The sequence below is a fragment of the Plasmopara halstedii genome (genome assembly GCF_900000015.1).
Source record: "Plasmopara halstedii genome assembly, contig: Scaffold_3060, whole genome shotgun sequence".
Taxonomy (NCBI): Eukaryota; Oomycota; class Peronosporomycetes; order Peronosporales; family Peronosporaceae; genus Plasmopara; species Plasmopara halstedii.
The window spans coordinates 2,802,286-2,823,039 of NW_020189964.1; the positions used below are offsets into that span (position 1 = coordinate 2,802,286).

At 45.7% G+C, this 20,754-nt stretch overlaps 3 protein-coding genes across 3 annotated transcripts; 2 read left to right on the forward strand and 1 right to left on the reverse strand.

Moving 5' to 3' along the window:
• Positions 1–5,056: 5,056 nt before the first annotated feature.
• Positions 5,057–5,313, forward strand: PHALS_07079 (uncharacterized protein; the record flags this gene model as incomplete). Its single annotated transcript, XM_024720484.1, has 2 exons — positions 5,057–5,158; positions 5,227–5,313. The coding sequence occupies 2 exons, from the start codon at positions 5,057–5,059 to the stop codon at positions 5,311–5,313; spliced, it is 189 nt and encodes a 62-aa protein (XP_024585678.1).
• A 1,372-nt stretch (positions 5,314–6,685) lies between these two features.
• Positions 6,686–6,933, forward strand: PHALS_07080 (uncharacterized protein; the record flags this gene model as incomplete). The annotated part of the gene is made up of 2 exons (XM_024720485.1): positions 6,686–6,762; positions 6,825–6,933. 2 exons carry the CDS (start codon positions 6,686–6,688, stop codon positions 6,931–6,933), a joined length of 186 nt encoding a protein of 61 aa, XP_024585679.1.
• A 9,401-nt stretch (positions 6,934–16,334) lies between these two features.
• PHALS_07081 (uncharacterized protein) lies at positions 16,335–16,653 on the reverse strand (the record flags this gene model as incomplete). Its single annotated transcript, XM_024720486.1, has 2 exons — positions 16,335–16,571; positions 16,639–16,653. 2 exons carry the CDS (start codon positions 16,651–16,653, stop codon positions 16,335–16,337), a joined length of 252 nt encoding a protein of 83 aa, XP_024585680.1.
• Positions 16,654–20,754: the final 4,101 nt, after the last annotated feature.

Sequence of the window (20,754 nt, forward strand, 5' to 3'; positions counted from 1 at the left end):
ATACAGCTGTACGATCTTAAATTGAACTTTATAAGGCTGTGCAAGGCCTATGTACACCATCGTACAGTATGTACCCCTATGTTATATAGTGAGCTCACTTTGCATTCTTGACGAGCTGACTGAAATTAAAAATTTGCACACGAAAATTCTGGTATAGCAGTGCAAATACCCGCGACATATGTCGCATTAGCACATTTTCCATGCCACAAATGCTTTTCCAACCAAACTACTGCAAGAGAACACATTTGCGTTGTTTCTCTATCTTAGACATTGCCAAATGCAAGGCCATCTAAAAATTTCTCACTCAGATGAAAGTCTTGCCAAGTTTCCCCTAACGCTGAACATCAGCGCCCTCACAGTTGAAGCTGACATTATTTTTTTCAAAGACGCCTATCTAGGGTGCTCCTGGCTGTTTACCAGCTCTTATTATAGCTGGCAACCCCCCAGGAAAGCGACTACCGCTTCCGGCCCTTAGATGGCCAATTGCTTTAATGATTGGGGATTAGCAATAGACACGAGCTTAGTAAATGTCTCCAATCTGTCTGAGACGAGACGTTGAAAAGCTCACGCTCCCTTCTCACATAGGATACAGTTTATAGCATCGTGCATGCTTATAAGGAGCTTAAAACAATCACTTCAAGGGGAGTGCGACAAGATACCCCGGTCAATTAATGCTCTTAACCTGGTATTAACTGCTCATGTTACTGTGGTGAGTAATCTAAGTGGGATGCTTTGGAAGTGACTAAGAATGTGACATGGACTTTCTCACGCGTCATTAACGCTTAGTTATCGGATGACGCAGTCACCCAGGCCACATCGCACCTGTGAATAAACCTATTTTGACGATATATTAGCCCGTGATCGTGCAGAGAACGAGAAGTAGGATATAGATAACCACATAAGCACTAACGAGCAGTCAATGAGTGTATACGCGTAAACAGATTGTTTGCAGGTATCGAGCAGTGTATCGTTGGCACCGACGAAATCTAGAAAGCTTCATTGTGAAGCATGGCCTGCAAACAGATTCCACAAACATCAGCGCCATCCTGCAGTAGCCACTGTCTCTGTCCTGGAGGAATCTAAACAAGTGGTCGGATCACAAGATAGTGCATATTATTCCCGACACGGCACATCCTTTTCTAATCGCTTTGTAAAATAATGTCAAAGTGCACCAGAAAAGGCAAATTTCTGTCTGTGGAGAAAAGCAAAGAACGCGCTGTAAGTGTCCTGGAATTGACCCTCTCAAATTGGGATCGGGATTCCAAGTTGTATGAGACACATCGACCTTTCCGATTGACTGTGATTTTTCAAAGGAGATGAAATTGTCAATAAACGCCTCATTATAAATTTTTAATGCGGCAGAAAAGCAAACTTCGTTCATGATAAGATGCTGCTTGTAAGAAAGCATGCTCTAGTTAAGTACAAGGTACACCTGCTTGGCTGGAATCCAGATTTGATCGAAGCTGACTATGTGTCACTGCGCACAAGGACATAATCACCACATCTCTCGCATATATTGGCAGAATACTTATCCTTTATTCGGAGTATACCTTTGATTTTGAATGTGAGAATTTATGTGGTAGTCGATGCACTTTTGCACCAATCAGGCTATGAGCTGTTGCATGTCACTGGAGTGTCTTTGCGCATTGATGAGTTGATAAGTACAGTGTACAGGTCAGATACAATATATTCTACGCTGCTGAAACCTTTGAAAGCAAAGGGATTTTGAGCTGAGATGCCGCATGGTCAAAGCGTCCGTTTACACGCTCGCATCGCTATCGGAATTTAAAGGGTGAGTGTTGTCTGGGCGGCAATCATTGCGTGATGATATTTTATACGGAGGACATCAAGTACTCAACACTGAACGGCTCTGTTTAGTGGCCAACTAGGAAGAGTAGACATATAACTCAGCGAGCGGTACGGATTTATGACTGAATATTTAAGAGAAGGCTTCGATCCTTTAGCCGGTCTGCCAGTTCCGACACATGGATAACGGTGCCTCAGTATGAACTCTAGTTGAGAAGCCCCCTCATATGCGTTAAGTCATTCCGGTATTGTGCTTCGCCCGAGCAAGAGGGCTCATCTCGCCGCTAGGATGTATCCAAGGTGTTCCTCGAGAAATAATTTTGCCAACATGGCTTGCCAGTGGCCACTATCGCAGATCAAGACCCGCTATTTTCGGCGAAATTTTGGCGAAAGTTGCTCAAAGTTCTGAGCACTGAATGAGTAATTAACAGCGGCAATGAATGGACTAAAAGCATCGGAACCGGATGCATCAGTCATGTCCACATATATTGACAACGAAAGCACAAACGAGTGAAGATGTTGTTATCTGTGGATCAGTCATGAGAAAAACAGATTCTCACGCACAAATCGTCTGGCGGAACGCATCAATCGCGTGCTGGAAATTATTTCTAAAGCACCTGCACACTAAAATCCGCAGTACTGAAATCAATGCCTCATTCATTAATCCTGTGTTTAAAACGCTAAATATGTCTCTAGAACGTCACCTCATTGGATGTAAATATTTCAATTTACCCCTGTGTTCTTCTCCATTGACAACTGGCTCCGATGTTGGTGAAGGAGAGGCTGTCAGAGTCTTCGACTCGCCTGAGACCAGCTTTGCTACCCGTCAAAAAATAATTAGAAGCACCGATTTCTGATAGAGCTGAGCATTATATGCTGAGTTTTTGACACTATGGCTAATAGCTCGGATGTGGAAAAGCAACATACAAATGTAAAAGGCAGACTGAGCGCCTAAAATTTGTACTGATATGATGAAGATACATTGCCTAATGCGACCGCAAGGCAATGCGCACATGCAATTTCCGCCTGCGTTTTATAACAGTGAGTTGCGAAACAGCCACATCTAACCGCTTGTTGTCTTATCCAGAAAAGGATTGAGCTACACGCTCAATACCCCGAGGAGCATACAAAGAGATCCTGCGGTCTAAGCAGGCTTGTGTTGCTACAATAAATTGCATTTTCATGAGCCTGCTATAACAGCAACCAGCCAATCCCAACCGATGATCAATGCCTGTTCCTATCTGCTAGTGGGAAGCGCGTGCACTTGGCTACCCTGCCTATTCTCCAGAAAATAGAGACAAAAGTAATCTTATAACATCGGGACCTCGAGCTCCTATAAGGTCTTGGTGTGAGTGTAGCTCGGTTAGTCTTCATATACTAGTTATATTTTAGGGTAAACCCGCCGCCTCGCTAGTCGCCCCACTTTGACGTGGACCAGCCTTTGCATATAGCATTACCGACGAAAAGCAAACTTCTTGTGGCTGGCTCATGCGAGCTCTCTTACTTATAGCGGCACGACGGCTTTTTCTGAAAGTCACGGCGTCCGGCCAAAACTGGCATAAATGCTCTCTGAATGTGCTAGATAGGAACGTATCTCTGCCCTAGCGCAGAAGGTGGCTTGACTACATGATATGACTGAGAGGTTGCGTCGTTGTCATCTCGCAAGAGCGGGATCGTGGTTTGGCTCCACGCTTGATGTGATGACATTGTACCATGACGCGCGCATCGTACTTCGCAAGAGAGAACATCACTGTGAAGTCTCCTCTTTCAAATCTAATGAAGATCGTGTGAGGCGACAAGTCTTTTTCGACCTATGCGCGAAGTGAGTGTGATTCTCATCGGCGTTTTAAGCAGCCTTTGTACCCTAGTTTCGGTCCCCACGGAGGGTACGAGATTTAAGTAACCACAGCTGCTCGATGCGGTACTGTCGAGTGGTCAGAATGTGTTTGCGGAACTGCTTTCAAGTGCGCGTTTCGCTCCTGGCTTGAGCAGTAGACCCGCATATATTGAGGTGTAGGAGTGAAACCGCGTCGAGCAATTTCTCATAGATTAATACCATCATCACGACGTGAGTGAGGCTGCGAGTTGTTACAATTTCGCAATTGCAATCTGGCAAGTACGACTTCTCTTATCCAGGTCTCAGCCATTGGTAACGAGACAGAGTTCGCTTCAGTTATACTATGAAGTGTCGTAACACTTTCAGCCTTGAACAACGATCATGGTGTGCACAAGTCGTAAAGAAACAAGTCGAGTTTAGGAAACGCGTCTTCTCGGTAATCGGTTCTACCGTATGTTTCTCGATGAAGATGAAGGTGTCGAGCGGAGATCTAGTGAGTCACAATAATCCCTCTCATATGAGAGCAGTTCAATCTCCGACCAAAAATGGCTTAATATTGTCGGTTGCAGAAATATATGATTACGATAAAAATCTCGATGCGATGGTTCGTAAGAGTTAATATTGCAAGCTGAATGTACTGAAGTTAAACGATATAAGTAATTAATGCTCGTTGTGCGTCCAATTTTGCAAAATGTCTGCAATAGAGCAAGGGCAAAGGCCTCAGTGAGACCTTCATATTGTTAGTGATGGAATCAGCAAGCCTGACGATTGAGAGAGCGATCTCTTGGCTACTGAGCAGCTTTGTGAGTTCGTAGTTGCTTAACTTGCAATAGCGTGCTTCCTTCACTAACGGACAAAGGATACAAAGGTCAGGCTTCACGTTGATCTATCTTACAGACTTCTATCAAAAGAGTATCAAACCTCAAAGAGCTCTGCATCAACGTCACCCAAACAGAATTACTCTTTCTTGAAAAGGTGGAGCCAATAGCTAGTATTTTGACTGTTGATATCAATGTATGACGCATTGCCTGGAAAATGAAGCAGTAAATATTCTAGGGTAATGATGACAAAGACATCTGCTTGGGTGTCTTTTGAGCCAGCAAAAACGTTTGCAGACTTTGAGAGTGTGAGACTTATCAGTATTGGTCATGAATACGAGATACGCATGCATGTTACTGCTAATACATTAGGAAATCCTGATCGACCGGAAGCCGAACACGATAAATGCCACGCGATTCTCTCTTGGTAAATCTTTGGTAGACAATGACCCGCCCCACACAGAAAAAAGAAGCGCTTTTGGCGTGGTGCAAAAGTGCGACAGCGTTACTGCAAGTATGGGCTGTCCGTATTTGCTAGTGCTGATATCGCTAAAGCGCTTGAGGAAATATCGGGAGCTGTGAGCCACGGTCTTCAATGATCACCTTGTCGGGACGGCAAATACAGCTTTGGTTAGGGTCTTTAGAATTTGCATTTGTTGAGACAAAAGAATGCAACCCTCTGTCCTGGTTTTCTGGAGTATGCACTATTGAGACTAATACAGGCAATTCAAGATCAAAGTTCAGCTTTTTTGGAACGGATTTTAGAGATTGAACGTCACAAGATCCAGCATTTTTGCCTTTGGCGTTGATCGAAGTGAGTTAATTCCGCAGTCTTTGGGAGAAATCCTTTAGACACATATGACTGAGTCGTGATTGGTAAGGCCTGGTACTGACGCTGTGAAGCTTGACTCGTCCATATCACAAGGTGAAATGCATACCGCACACTAAATCGAAGCTTCACGTTTCTGCAACAACCAATCGTTAATTATGTACTTAAGTTAGTAGAAAGGTATATGAGTCGCTCATCCTAGCCCCAGGTAAAAGCTGCTCTAGAGCTTAAGAAACTATGTCGAGGGGGTGTATGCAAGGAGTCTTATGACTGTGGAATCATTAAATTTAAACTGACTGTACCGGGAAGGAGCTGACCTCATGAATTAGTCCCTCCCTAAGAACATAAAAAGGCACTGAATGCGAGAAGTGGACCAGCAATCCACAAGAATCGAACGAATTCTTCAGCTTGTGAATTATATCGTGTATATATATACCCCAACTTATTCTCTATAAATTATATCGTGTTTATAGAGAATAAGTCAGAATGTCGCCCTCAGACAATAAAAATCGGGAAAATTGACTTAGTCCTTGAACCCATATTCTCACACATTGATAAGTTAATCCTTCGCAGCAAACTTCTATGCCTTTGATCATACTGCAGGTTTTGGAAGGTAACTGGCAGCCAATAAGCAAAATTTATCTCCAAGTTCTCCCAAAACGCGTCCGGTTATACCAAGATTGAGAATTATGTAGGCCGTTTGAACACAAACAATCTCTTAGTTCTGTCAGTGACATCGTCACCGGTGAGGATACAGCCAGGCTGATTTTAGACAAACTTGTCGCCGTTGTGGCTAGCCGAAGGTCATTGTTTCAGATCTAGACTCGCGCTTTACAGCAATGTTTTGACGTACTTTGTTTAAGTTGCTGGACCCCTGTTTGAGAATGTCTACCACTGACCGTCCATAGATCGATTTTCGGACAGAGCGCAATGTATGTGCTGAGAGCCGCGCTGGAACGACATGCTTTTATCATTGAGGTTTGCCTTTACAAATACAACACCATATTCAGAATGGTTGGATCAGTTTCTGCGTCCATCAGACGCCTTCAAAAAGCGGTTCTGATCTTGATGGGATAGAACATCGATACTGATAGTCTCACTTGATATCAGACCGGCTACACCACTCAGCAAATTCAAAATTGTGATACTGGAGGATCTGAGAATCATGCGCCAGGTGCGCACAATTGCCGAGACTCGTTACGCAAAACGACATGCCTATACCAGAGGCAGATAAACCACATAGTGATGGTCAGGTGCTACTGAATACAATCAATCAATCCATGCATGCAGTCTCCAGGTTAGGGGTGAAACTGTCGCAGTCGTCACCCTAAAGCGGGGTGTCCTACCACTTCCCGCCGAGGAGAGCGGGTACGATGTTTGCAACTACCAGGAATGATGTGTGCGTCTAATGCTGGAGGTTTTGATCGGCAAAGAGCGGCAAGACCGGGTAGCCTGAGTAGAGAGCGAAGCCGGTACGCTGGGATCTGGTAAGTCACTTCGACTATTCTCTTTAAAAAGTATTCATTGCCGGCAGTAATGGATATATAACGAATAATTTATCTATTATGGTGCGCGCCTACGTTAAACTGCTGTTCAAGCAAAGTTCAGCCACACCATGGAACTATTATGGCAAAGTACTGTGAAAAGGTATCATAATTAGTGCCTGATACGGGCGGGAATGATGGTGTATCATATATAAGCCGTCCGTAAGACGCATGACCGGTGGATCTACATTCTATGTGTTGGATATGGCGGACGCTAAAGGCACATTTTCTTTCGTGTAAGGTGCGTAGACAGTCCATAAGAACGAGTTTTATTCTTGTCATTGGAAGGACGCGTCGCATTGTAATCTTTGTGAACCGTCTTGACAAATGGCTTATCTTGCTATTACCAGCATCATCAGCGAGGATACTACTAAGCCGTGCCTTCATGAAATATCTTTGCCAAAAAAGCTTATACCGTATTGGCTCAAGATTCGCGCTTAACAGTATTTTTTTGCCACATTTATTCAGGGTGCTAGGCACCAGAGTGAATATATCTATTACGTACCATTTACAGTCGAATGGTCAGACGAGATACGTTAATTAAGTATAGGATACCCTCCAAGGCACTTGCACGAAGAGAAGAAATTGGTTTCGCTTATTGGGATTGCGCTCAATAACGCGTTGCGCATCTAAACAGGTTTATTTTATGATATTTGGATGGATAGACTTAGTTCAGCGATTATTTGACTTCACAAGAAATGTCTCAGCTCTTGGTACAAAAGTAGCTGTCGATATTGTTTGACTCGCGGGCTAACGCCTGGCTACTGTGGTCTAGAAATCTATGTAGCAGGTAAGCTACATTGAACCGTTTGCGGTCGTTGCAAATAAGTGGGTTATACTCGTCATATGTAATGAAAATGCCAACATCTCGTATGGTCGATTGGTCTCCCCCTTCAGAGCCCATTAAACGCGATGCGCTCTGCTGTAGACGGAGCGGCATCTCGTTTAGCCATGCTCAATGATCCAGCGCACTTCAAAATGAGTCGATAAGGTGGCCGACTGTACATGGGGCTGTAACCAGTGCATTACGACGCGAGAGAGTTATGATAGTCTGGAAACACATGGGAATTTGCGTATCACTTCAACAAGATAATCCTAACCTGATTGCCGCTTATAACTTAAATGGCAGGATCGTCTGTCACAGTGGCTTCCCACTTGCTCGTTGCGCTCGACCTTGTGGCGAGTTTGTGATTTGGTCAGTAACTGTAATTGCTGTTTTAACGAGACGAGCGGAGCTGTTAGCACCGGGGAACGAAGATGATGATATTTAATCTCGACATCCGCGTCGTGCTTTGTTCGTTGCAGAGTCAAGCATTAATCGACGCTCCAGTCCGACGTCACTTCTCCAAAGCTTGGACGGGCGAGATGACGTTTCTTCTTGCCCAGTGCGCGGATTGAGTGCGATGTTCACCGCTACTTTCATCAGCATACAATAGCCATCATACCTTGTTAATTATGGGTACCGGCTCATCGACCGCTGGTGCTCCAATGGCAGTCGATAGACGTGTGGTGTGGTTGCCTGTGAGATCAGATCCACTCGCAAAGCTACTTTTAGGCGCTTATTTTCTCTCAATTCCAGTGCAAAGCCCACGTGCCTATGTAGACGAGAACCTGCACCGAGCAGCATTTGATGATGAATTTACATTTACGAAGTGATATATTGTTGCGATCCGTACGATTGTAGACAAGCAAGATAGGCGTTTTAAACCATTTGCGACAAGCTGGATGGCTTCGACAGATTTGCGGCGGGTGAAGCAGAATTTTTCACCGTAAGGGACGGACATGAACTGCGCACATCCGACCAGATGCGCGCAAATACTGCATCTTTTTCCAGTGAACGATCTGCCTTATGTCGCTTGTTAAAGGCAAAGCTGTCGGACCAAAATCCAGTGAGTCGCCACGAACTTACTTGCCCACTTCTGCGAAAACGAGAGTAGTCTGGCGTGGTCCACGTCTTGGCAGGCGGCAAAAATTGACTACTGTGCAATTGTACAATATGTCACATGCTCTTCTGTGAAATTGCGTAAATCGCAGAGACACCAAAATCTTGGCACTAAGAGGACGCTGGGGCTTCAGCAAATGAAGGTCCGTGGCTTCGGTTGGCCGTTATCTTTATGCATGCAGCTTAGACGGTTTTATCACCAGAGAAGGTAAATCATGAATTCAAGTACTAGTGCAGACATCATTTAATCACTATTGAAAACAAAGACGAGCATGAAATACTCAATTACTATGGAGGCCCTCGTTCTTCTCCTGTGCGGAGCATACAAACCCAAACGTAATGCGTTTGTAAATCAAACTTTGTAAGAAACCTTCTCATATATAAGGTGCTAGGTAACCCCAACGCATTTACCTTCTCGCAAAAAAAATATTCTTAACCGTTTTATGCGATCACTATTTTCCCATACATTCTGAGCCCTCTAAAATGGATTACTACCGCGGCACATCACCCTTTCTGTTTTCCCAGCTCCTCTCAAGACTCTTTTTTGCGATGTATATATTTGCCATATGATTTTGGTACTACACTGAGCTATCTTTGCTTCGAGCCTGTGCCATAGGCTCCTCTGGTTCCAGCACAGGTCGGGCCGTGACTTTGCATAGCTCCAAGCGAGAAGTGCAGAGTCCCTAATGTTTTCGACTTTTAGTGTCTCGTGGCTCATAATACTTGAGCCACATCGTACCTATGATGTGATTATATCACGAATTCATGTCCAGGACGAGATGATGTTTCACACTGTAAATTTTTTTAAATCTCATACGAAGGCTTATTGCAATCTTAGGCATTTCTTCGTCGCATGATGCGCGAGCATTTGCCATCGATGATGCCTCCACGTATTGTCCGCTGTTTTTAACCGTCATCGTGAGTGTATGACGCTCACTATACCAACTTTCTTCTTGGCTTTACAAATCTTGCAGTGTTAATGTTGGCATCTCTTGACTTTTAGCTCCATTTCTTTTGGCAAAAATCGTGCCTTCACAACTAGGCCTCATCGACTAAGATATTCATGAGGTACAAAACACTGGTTTGTAATTTTAGAGCTTTTACCCTGCACCTCTAAAGTTCTGCCAAATTGCAAGATTTTCATCTTCGTTACCGTGAAAACTTGTTATCTTGCTTTTTCACGGGACGTTCTGCGTGTACTGACGGTGTTACCACCACTTGTGGTGGAGATGACAGAGCTGGTGTCGGTATATTCTGGGATCAACATCCCAATAATCCTTGCTCATACGCAGCGAATTTGCTCAGCGTTGAGTTAAAGCTTTTTGATCCAATAGAAGCATGTCGAACACCGCGTGATCTATAATGAAAGCTCGCGGCTTCACCACACAATCCCATTGTGAGTGTGTTAGAAACGAATATTCCTCCCTTTTGATCCCAAGGGGAACCACTGCCTATGGTGTCCACATTATCCAGAGATACATCTATCAAAGTAGTCGACGATAAAATGACTACTAATGCTGCCAAGTGTAACAGGAATTGCCCGTCTGTATTCACGCACTTTTATTTCAGATAACCCGCTTCACCGTGTGTTGCTCACTTCTAGCAAGCCGTTGATCTACGCAAACGAGGAGGAAAAGGTATAGTGACATTTATCATGACCAATAGGCCTAAAACCTTTTCCCAACTGATAAGTGCCTTCAGTTTTGAGAAATATAATTAAGGAATATACAATTATGCAAGATATATAGTTGATATTAACCGCAGACTGAAGTATGTGATTAACACAACATGTGTAATGGACTCACCCCATCACATCGATGAGATACCGTCTGATCTCAAGCAGTGACACAATTCTGATCTTGCTGGGGCACCTCAAGTATTGCGTTTTGATGAATGGTCTCGCGTAAGCGCTCACTGAGTGATGGCATAGCCCAACGAATACATACGCAAGCTGACCCATGTAGTGTTGGGCGCACACTAATCTTCAAAAAAGAGTCGAGATGCCTCCACAACCAAGAAAGCTCACAAGAGCCGAACGCAAATGGGTCGTACTTCGTCGAATCGGCTACTCAAGTTCAAATTTGATCAATTTAATTTTAAGGACTAGTTGGTCAGTGGCACTACAAAATTGAGGGAAATTCAACTATGCACTCTATAAGTTCGTTGCACTAGGTAGCACTTGTACATAATCTCACGATCAAGCGAGAAAATACTACATCCTCTGTTAAGATGAAATTCTGGATTTTCGAGTACCTGTCGACGGAACAAGTAGATCAGCTCAGCAAGCTGATGTCAATGAAAAGCTTAGACCGCATCATAGCGTTGGCGGTTAAAGGGCCAGATGCAATAAACCCTCACCTGAAAGAATTCATTATCGATGAGAATACGCTGGCGAGAGGCCTCCAGGAGCGCAGCGAACGGAATAGCAGTTGACAGTCACCGTGGTGCCGCTGAGGTCGAGCGTCCTGACCATTTCGAGCTGGGAAGAAGATTTTTTCTCTACTTGAAACGGAAATTCAGGTGGTCACAAATTGAGCCTTGTTTTAATTGAATAACACCGCGTCACGCTTGTAGATTTCAACCTAGAATGCCGCGCGCAAGAATGACACTGACGTAAAGCATCTTGTGTAAGAGGCGTTCCGAAAAGGAAGCTTTGAGGAGGTGTCGCGGGTGTATAACCGCTTAGCCAGGTGTATAGGTGGGATCAAAGGTTTTGTCAGCCCGTCAATCTAGGCAATAAATAGCGGGTAACGTCCACGAGTTACGAGCATTTACAACCGCGTAGTATTAGACTCTCACCCAGGAACATAGCGCTAATCATTTTCAGGTGCGGTTCACACCAAGATTTTCCGCGTACTTTCGTGTATCGCATTGAATGCGGAGTATAATACCGGAATCGCGAGAGCCCGACAAGGTACTCAAAGCATATTAGCGTGCGGAAGGCGAGGGACCCCTGCCTCGCTATAAGTGCTTGCAGATAATTCATCGGCGGGAATAAAAACGTTTGAGCTCTTGCGCTCCACTTAGCTTTTGGCTCATGTACGAAGGGTCACGCTCTCGCGCAAAGTCGCCAGAACCCCCTGTGCGGGGAATTGTCGAGATGCAGTAGGCACACGGCGGCCTTACAGAGAAGACAGGATCTATTTATATTCCTGATGGTAGTGGTCAATAAAAATTTTCCTTACAAGGATTGAATGTCTCTAGGAGAGGCAGGACTCAATTTCTAGGGTTATCAATCATTGATGTCGGGCGTTTTGAAGCCGCGGATAATTCCGGTATATATCTAGGAGCGCCACGCAAGCTTACAAAACATGTGACAGTCGAAATCGGTAGATACTACGCGAAGGCTTTGAAGATGCAATGGACAGAGGCACTATACGTGCATTATACAGAGGGTATATGTCAAATGCTCTTCTCGACAGTCAACTGAAGTTTGCGGACTTCCATGCGCGAATGTCGAAGTTGTGAACATGAACCTAAGGCATGATCTCATCCTTGGTATGGCGTGGTTGGAATGACATAGCGATGAATTGACAGGAAATCACAAAGGAGCCACGCTCTTCCATTGCGGTAGAGGTTTGGCGACCCTTGGACAGAAATACTTATCACTTTCGGCGTAAGATAAAACAGCACTAGCTGCGTTGTGGGATATAAGGTTGTATCAATAATCTAACAGACTTATTGCAAAGCAACTTAATCAGAGCTTGAAAGGCAGAAGCGGCTGTGAGACGCGGTCTTAGGATGGGACAGGAGAGGATCACTACATTTCATGATCCCTATATTGTTTAAGCGGGACGATAAAAAATCTGTGAGCTGATTTTGTCTTTGCCTGGGCCGGTAGAGTGTGAAAGCGACCTGTGACGCATCCTGCCGTGCCAGAGCCGGCGAGAATTATAGGTAATAACAAGTCGCAGATAAAAGGCCCAACTTCTGAAGCTGAAGAGCACGAATCATTCTTTATACGATGTGAAGGTATGACTGAAGCTTTGCCAGATACTGTCGAGAAAAAAGTTTTTGACATTGAGCAAAGTGACACGAGTAGTCCTAGGTATTGTACGTCCCCCTCGCTACCACCGACAGTAGCTCTTATAGAGCTGAAGAAGATGTTTCTAGGATTTCCTACAGTAAATATCGCAATACGGCGAAGTCAAAAATGGTCCGGGTTATACCGAAGGATGCGCTGTGCTCTTCATTTGTCACCATTAAATCCATTTTCCAGATCACCGGGCTAAAGGTGAGTGCGAAGAGTAGATAACTAGTGTCAAGATTCCTATGAATCTATTATTATTCTGTCAAACAAACATAACAATGCTCTGACAAGAAATTCAATCCATGTACCACCCTGCATAGTGGACCACGTTATAAATTGACCTGATCATCAAACTCATGTCAAAATCTTTCCCAAAGAATACTTCGGTTAGTAATGCTTTTTCTCATAAACGCACAAAACTTATTTGGTAAGAGAGATTTTTTTCCCACTCGGCGCCGACTTTCAATATTAAGAAAAATAAGAGTAAGTAGCGGTTTATTTATTTGTACAATAAGCTGGATGCAAACACCAATCTAAACCAAACGGCTTTTATCATCTAGCTGATTTTTTTCATGATAACTCCTTACTGCGGTGAGTACTCCGTTCGGGGTGCTCTGGAAGTGATATTTTATGCCAAACAAGAGACGACTTTTAAGCACTTAGTAATGCAGTTATTCAGGCTTCATTGTGGCTATGCTCGAACCTATTATTGGAGATAGATTGGACCAGAGTCGCTCAGAAAGCCGAAAGTTCAATAAAAGGATCGGCTCTAGACACTCGAGCACTGCTTCGCCTAGACAGAACCGTGTGTAATTGGCGCTGACAAAATTACCTTTCCGTGATGCGACAGTTGGAAATCGTCTTGTATATTCCGGAAAGATAAATCTTTACCAAAAACTTGAGAAAGTGTCTCGATTCGTCCAACAACATGCACAAGCACAATGCCAATCATACCTACATAACACAACCTTTCACCAATCTCTTTAGAAAGGGATCAGTAACGGTGCATAGGTACGTCAAATTTGGCTTTTCCGAACCCAAATCGTCTATCTACTGTCGTCTGTGATGCTTCAGCCTTTTCAATCGGCTGGGATTTAGTCGTAGCAGATATCGATGGGAATGAAAGCGTCATTATGTTTCAAATTTGTTAGGTTATAGAGAAAGAAAACCACTACTTTAATCATGAGTTGAGGCTACCTGCAATGAATTATGCGCTTATCACACTTATTTGGATCTCTGGCGTTCGTGATTTATACAGATCATGTGTCGTCACGAGCAACGAAATCGTCACGCCGCCTCTCGTAGAAAGTGACAAGAAAAATTTTCCTTCTTTGGTGAGTACGCCCTTCCAAATTGTAAGCCGGTTCGGATTAACGTCGCAGTGGATTCGTCTCCGCGTTGCCCCGATAATAAGCTGTCGAATGACGTCAACAATAAATGAGGCGATACGTACAGAACACGGGTCAGACGTATATATGTATTGTGTTGCAATGGCCGTGGCAAATTAGGCGTTTCTGAAATCAGATACCGCTTTATCGAAGTTTTCGCCGCCCACTAGCACCTTTTTTCCTTACTTCATGGCTTTATCGATTACTGTACTGACCCGCTGGACTATAAGCATGTGGTGGAATGTCACGATGCGAAAACTGTACAATCAGGTTGGGCGGTTACCTTGGAAGGAAAAGAACATCTATGTATTCGTGGCTCAATATGTTTAAATAGATAAGCACATACGCGCGCACGTACAAAATGTGTCGGCGGGCTGAGCCTTGGCCAGCCCACGAGTGTAGCAGTTCATCAGTTTAAACTTTGTTCTCAGTCGTCCAACGACGCGGTAGGTAATAGACGTATAGTGGTCTGATCGAATTGTCTAGACAAGATGACTCATTTTGCTGCCGTCAGCGGTACCGTGACCGGTGAGGACAACCATACTGATCCTCGAATAGTTTGTAAAAATGGCTTGCTAGTAGCCATTTCATCGGATCGATAGTCTCGCTTCATAATGAAGGTTTGTCAAGTTTTGTTAAAGGTGTTACGAATACCTCATATAGATGGTTAGGCAGAACGCGTTAATTGGGTGGCAGAGTGTATAGTGCGGGTAGACCACGATGCTGGACCGGGTTGCTTCCACTAGTTACTATTGATTTAATGATGCTGCACATACCTTTAAAAACTTTCGTAAACGATTTTACTAGCCCTCGGATTCACATGAGTCTGCCTCAAAGTGATTAACGGAGAAGCGGCCGATGCAAATTTGAGCTAGGTAGCATTTCGTACCAAAATCATGGAATCCATCTCACTGAGATTGAGCATCAAGAACTGATTGTGCAACACTATGACCGACTGCTTGGATGTGAATGAACAACACGCCGATACGCAGGCAATACAATCAGGAACATTTATCGCGGAACAGGGTTCGATCAAAAAATGTTAATCTATCTAAACATGCTGTGTCTGCGCCCTGTAAAACTGATTTAAAACAACGCTACATCCTGAACTACGCTACCCCGGATCGTCGTTGATCGTAGCAAAAAGAGAATGAGTTTGATTTCGGATACCCCGGAGCGAGTGCGAACACATCTTGTGCACTACGTGGACTTACTGAAGTCAAATCACGATCAAGCACATGTTACCTAATCTTTTGTGAGGCGCTCCGATGTTGACGGATCTACCATCCTTTGCTCCAGAGCAGCAAAATGGCTTAGAATCGCTGGGTGCGCATCTAGTCACGTGATACGGTAGTGTAGCATAAAGAGCGCATGCTAAATCTGACCTATTGAATTTCAGATGCGCGCGCCGACACTCTTGAAAAGATTCGACTTTCCGCCAATCCGAGAAAGCTTACAAAATCCAGCTACAAAAGAATTACTTTCCGCCGGCACTGCTCGATGGTCAGGGAATTGTCGACTATCACGGAGAACGTTTAGTGGACAAATGGGTACACCAGTATTGCTATAAGAGTTTGATGAAAACGAAACGATACTTTCACTTAAACGACCTGCCCCACTCTCGACCTTTATATCTCTAGAAGAGGCAGGGTTACCTGGGAAAGGTACTGACCTTGTTGTGAGCTTGACACTTGATCGGCTCCCGTAAAAAATCTCAAGATAACGAGCGGGGCTTCCAACATCAAGAAAGGAAGGTTACGTGGGTTTCACCTCGGCATCCCCGTCGTGGGTTGCACTCTGCAAAGTCAAGCATGGATCGACGCTCTTGTCGAACGTCACTCTAATGAACCTGGCTTAAAAAGCCTTAGGATGGACGTTACGCAGTGTTTTCCTCACCTAGTGAGCGAACTGGGTACGCCAATCTTCGGCACTCTCGCTGACATTCAGTACCTAAGATGTACCTTGGGTACATCTCACATAATGGGTACGGGTTTTACCAACCACTACTGTTCTAAACGCAGGGATACTCCTATGACGTGACGACCTTTGTGGATAAGATGCGCTTGCGAAGCGACGTTCTGGCTTTCGATAGTCGGCGGAAAGCCTGTGCGCTTACGCTGCAGGAAAAGGACAGAAACGCTTAGTTTGTGCGTAAATAGCTCGACCGCGTGTCGCCAGGTGAAGGTAAAGATGTTGGCACAGACCTTGAAAAGTAGTTGTGACCGTTGACATCTAAAAAATACCTCATATCCTCATTGAGCTCGGCGTGTGTGACCCGCATTATTCTCAGAGGCTCAAAAAGCCATGTGATCTGGTAAGAGAAAAAGCGCTTCCAGCGCAAACATGCTCTCAGTAGCAAGAAATCTTGAGCCCAATACTTAAACCCTCGCGTGCAGTGGGTACTTAATTTTGCGCAATATTTATGCGGAAATGGAAGTACTAACCGTAATGTATTTCATATTTTGGTGGGGAGCATGACGACGTACGTTTTTTACGGTAATGCACGCACGCCTTCAATTGTGCAATGCACAATTGTATGAAACTCGCATTCACATGGATATTTATAAGTCACAACGTATCGAGTCTTCTAAAGATGATGGGACTTCGTAAAGGAGAGGCCCAAGGATTACGTAGGCCGTGAGCCTCACGGAAAGCAAAAATGTTTAACTTTCGATACAGTCAAACGTTAATATTTAGTCTTGTATGAAAAGAATCAGTCCTCAAACATGCTACAGTTGAGGTAGATCAATTATAGATATTGGCCACTTAAGAGGATCTCGGTTCCGCTTCTGGATAGAGCACTCGAATACTGCCTCTCTGCGCTCTCAAACGCCGACCCATCAATAAAATTTCCTCTGTGCAAGGTCCACGAAATCTTCGGTGCAGCAATCCCATTACATATTCTCACTGAGTTTAAAATCATTTTAAGACTCTGTTATTGGATTGACGAAACCTGCTACCAGGAACATGAGGGTTTACGTACACCTTAAATAGCGTGGAACGGACCCTGGTATGAAAGGGTGGGTCACACAAACTGGTGTGATAGTACGAATGGATTGCGCAAGACGGTGTAATCACACAATAATGTGGCTACATCGTAACAGGAAGCCACTACGTGGCGGGACTGCCAGTAGTTTTGAACATTAATAAAATTTTACTATTTGATGGGGAAACTTAGATATTTAGATATAGGCGGCATTGCCACAAATAAAACAGATAAATACAGTTTCGATTTTGAACGGAAGTGTACATTTGCCTTGGGTTAAGACTTTGGGTACTCTTGGAGGTAGCGAATTGTGATCCGCTACACTCGTACTGGTTCTAGTATAGAGCGAAGGTCGCCGACTTCGCTCTATACTTTCTATAAGCAAAGAGCCACGGCAGCCTCGCTAGAATTGGTAGTACTTGTAGTCATTCTACAACTGAGTCGTTACGACTGGTCCTCAGGGAAGATGGAGCGATTCTCCTATTTGTCCCAGGGCGTGCAGAACGGGCTTGATAAGCTGATGTCCCTGCTGAGCCCTGAGGGCGTGCAACACCTTGCTTCGCATCGACCTGAAGCGATAAGCGCGCGCTGAGAGACGTTTTCGAGCTATGAAAATGCTCTGCTTGAGCATTGTCGGCATCGAGTACGTCCATGACGCAACCGTCGACGACAGGTGACTCCGCCCGACGCAGGCTGCCCATAGGGAGCGTTAAGACCTTCAAGGGTAAGGATGGAGAGAATGGGTGGTAGAAGCCGAGATGGCTATGGCATCCGCCATGCTCCAGAATGAGCAACAGCGCGCGGCGCTAGCAACTTTAAGTTCGGGGGTCGAGCGCGAGAATGGGTACTGACATGCGGCACTTCGGTGGAAGCGATCTACCCTCCTGGACAGAGCAGAAGCCGCAGCTTTTGCGAGTTTTCTAGCCGCCTAACTAGGCGTATCGCGTGCGATCGCGTTTCCTTGCCGCCCGGCAGGACAAGAAGGAATTGGTGGACTATGTTCAGCAGTTGCGTACTCCCATTGCCGGTATGGCAGCCGACCCTCTCCCCGAGACCGTCTTTATGAAGGGCCTCCGGACTGGCGTGGCCAGGATGGAAGTCTTCTGTGTGCATCTGTTTTTCTTGTGAAACGTTGATTGTGGCATTGAATGCCGAATTTAACTTTCAGTCGGCACGACTTAGTTGGAATGCACACCCTCAGAGTTCGTCGAGCAGGCCTGAGCCAATGGATCTCAGCTATGCTGAGAAAGAGGGGAAAAGCTCCGAGCTGCCCAACAGCGTTTAAACACCCGACAGTGCTTCTTTGTCTGTGGAGACATCTGTCACCTTTGGACTGGTTGTCCCCTGCGCAAGGCACGTCAAGGTTTATCGAAACGACGTCACATTTCTCACCAGTCTGGTTTGTCGCGGGGTACGATAACACCCAGTTGGCGTGACGCGTCCTTATAGGGAAGAACTGAGTGTTCTTGAGCCTCTAGGTAGTAAAGAGCAGCGGGGCGTATCCCCGAAAAGCTTCGTGCTTTAAACACGGAACCTGTACGCAAGCCGGGCTTGCGGGTAGTAAAAGCGACCATGAAGGGCTCTGAAAAACCATTAAAAGTCCTTATCGATTCCAGAGCGTCAGGCAACCATGCTCGACGCTCCACGATCGAAGGAAGTCGGCTGTATGCTGAGGCGCTGAAAGCGCGGTTAAGTGGCCCCGTCGCCGTTTGCTTAGCGACAGGGACTTGTGTCACTGTGCTGAGGGTCCTGTGGACCGCGGTGTCAATTTTCTTGACTTCAATAGCGTGGAACGCTGCTTAGTCTTAGACTTGGATTTAAGGTATGACCTTATCCTTGGTATGGCATGGTTGGGACACCATGAGCCATGGATTGATTGGATGTCGAAGACCTAGGGCGCTACATGCACGTCTCCTGGTGGAGTCATGAACCCGCGCGGGCACTGGACCGGAACTGTTTACAGTGCTGGATATCGGAGTATTCGAGTTGTCGAACACTGAAGATATATAGGACAGGGTCCCGGCCATGGCTCGCGGGCTGAACGTGGAGTGAAACGTAATCCGCTCAGCACTGCTCAAGTACTACAGCAGGTGCTGCATGCCAAGCGTGGCATGGTCGACCAAGGGCCGAGGGAGGCATCGAGGGCGAGGTCTCAGTGATGCACGCGGAGTGGCACGTAACCCACTGAACACTGATCAAGTACCAAAGCATTTGCTGCACGCCAAGAGTGGCATTGTCGGACGAGGTCCCAGGCATCGAGGGCGATGCCCCAGTGATGCGCGTGGAGTGGCACGTAATTCACTGACCACTGCTACGTTTCAAAGCCCCCAGGGTGGCAGAGTCAGACGAGGTCCGAGGCATCTTGGGCAAGGCCTTTTGATGCGCGTGGAGTGGCACGGTATTCACTGAACGAAAATTGTGGAAATAGCAGCTCTTCGTATGTTGTTGTTGAATACATCAAGGCTCCGACGGAGCAGGAAGTGTGGACACTGACGACGCTGAGTGCGTGTTCCCACTGATCTCGACGAGACGTAATACCTCTAAAGACGGTAGACGGCGATGCAGTATTTTATCTGCACGACGCAGGGCCTAGACCCTGACCCAGGGTGTGTCTGCCTTTAGCGATCGCGCACAGCTATTCACCCTCGTCAGCGGTATGACGGCGAACAAAGACGGCGACGTCACCCTCGAGGCTCTCCTACGGTGGATACTCTTCATGAGCTGGACAAGATGTCCTCGAAGAGCTCGGCGGTGCCTCGTAGGAAGGCAATTGAGCCGAGATGGTCATTATACGACCGAACGAGGAGATCAAACCGTCGTCGCTTCTGGTTAAAGCTGTCCTGGAGGTCACCAAAAAGGGTGCGGAACGCACGAAGTGGCTCGTCGATCCTGAAGGATCCCTCGAAATCATTCAATTCTTTGGTAAAGGAATTTCACGACGTTGTCTCCAAAGACCCGACGTCGGTCTTACCTCCGGACCGAGGTGTGTGTCATGAGATCGACGCATTCCGGAAAGCAAATACTGCGTAACACGCCAATGGTCCCTGCCCAAGAAGCAGTATGACGTCATGGTCGCCTTTTTTTGTGCGAAGCACGATGTAGGAATGGTGCGTGAGAGCAAGTCTCCCCATCCGACACCCAGGTTTTGTGTCCGGAAGCCAAACCACAAATGGCGTATCCCGTACTCTTATAGTAAGCTCAAGCTGTCACCATTCCGACGCAAACGCCTATTCCTAGGAAGGATATTCTCCAGAGCACTATAATTGGCTGTACAAAGTACAGTGCGTTCGACTTGGTCGATGGGTATTAACGATTGCTCACCAGAGCGTGTGATATATCGCTGACAGCGGTGAGTACTCCGAGCGGGATGCTCTGGGAGTAGCTGGTGATGCCCAAAAACTGTCAAATGCACACGCAACTTTAATCGTCTTGCGACACAATTGTTCAGACCCCACCGAGCGTATGCACAGACATACGTCGACGACAACTTCGTCCACAGTCGTACGAAGCACGGTAGGACAGATGAGGAAAACCACATCGTCCATTTGAGAGTGGTGCTCGAGTGCATGCGCAC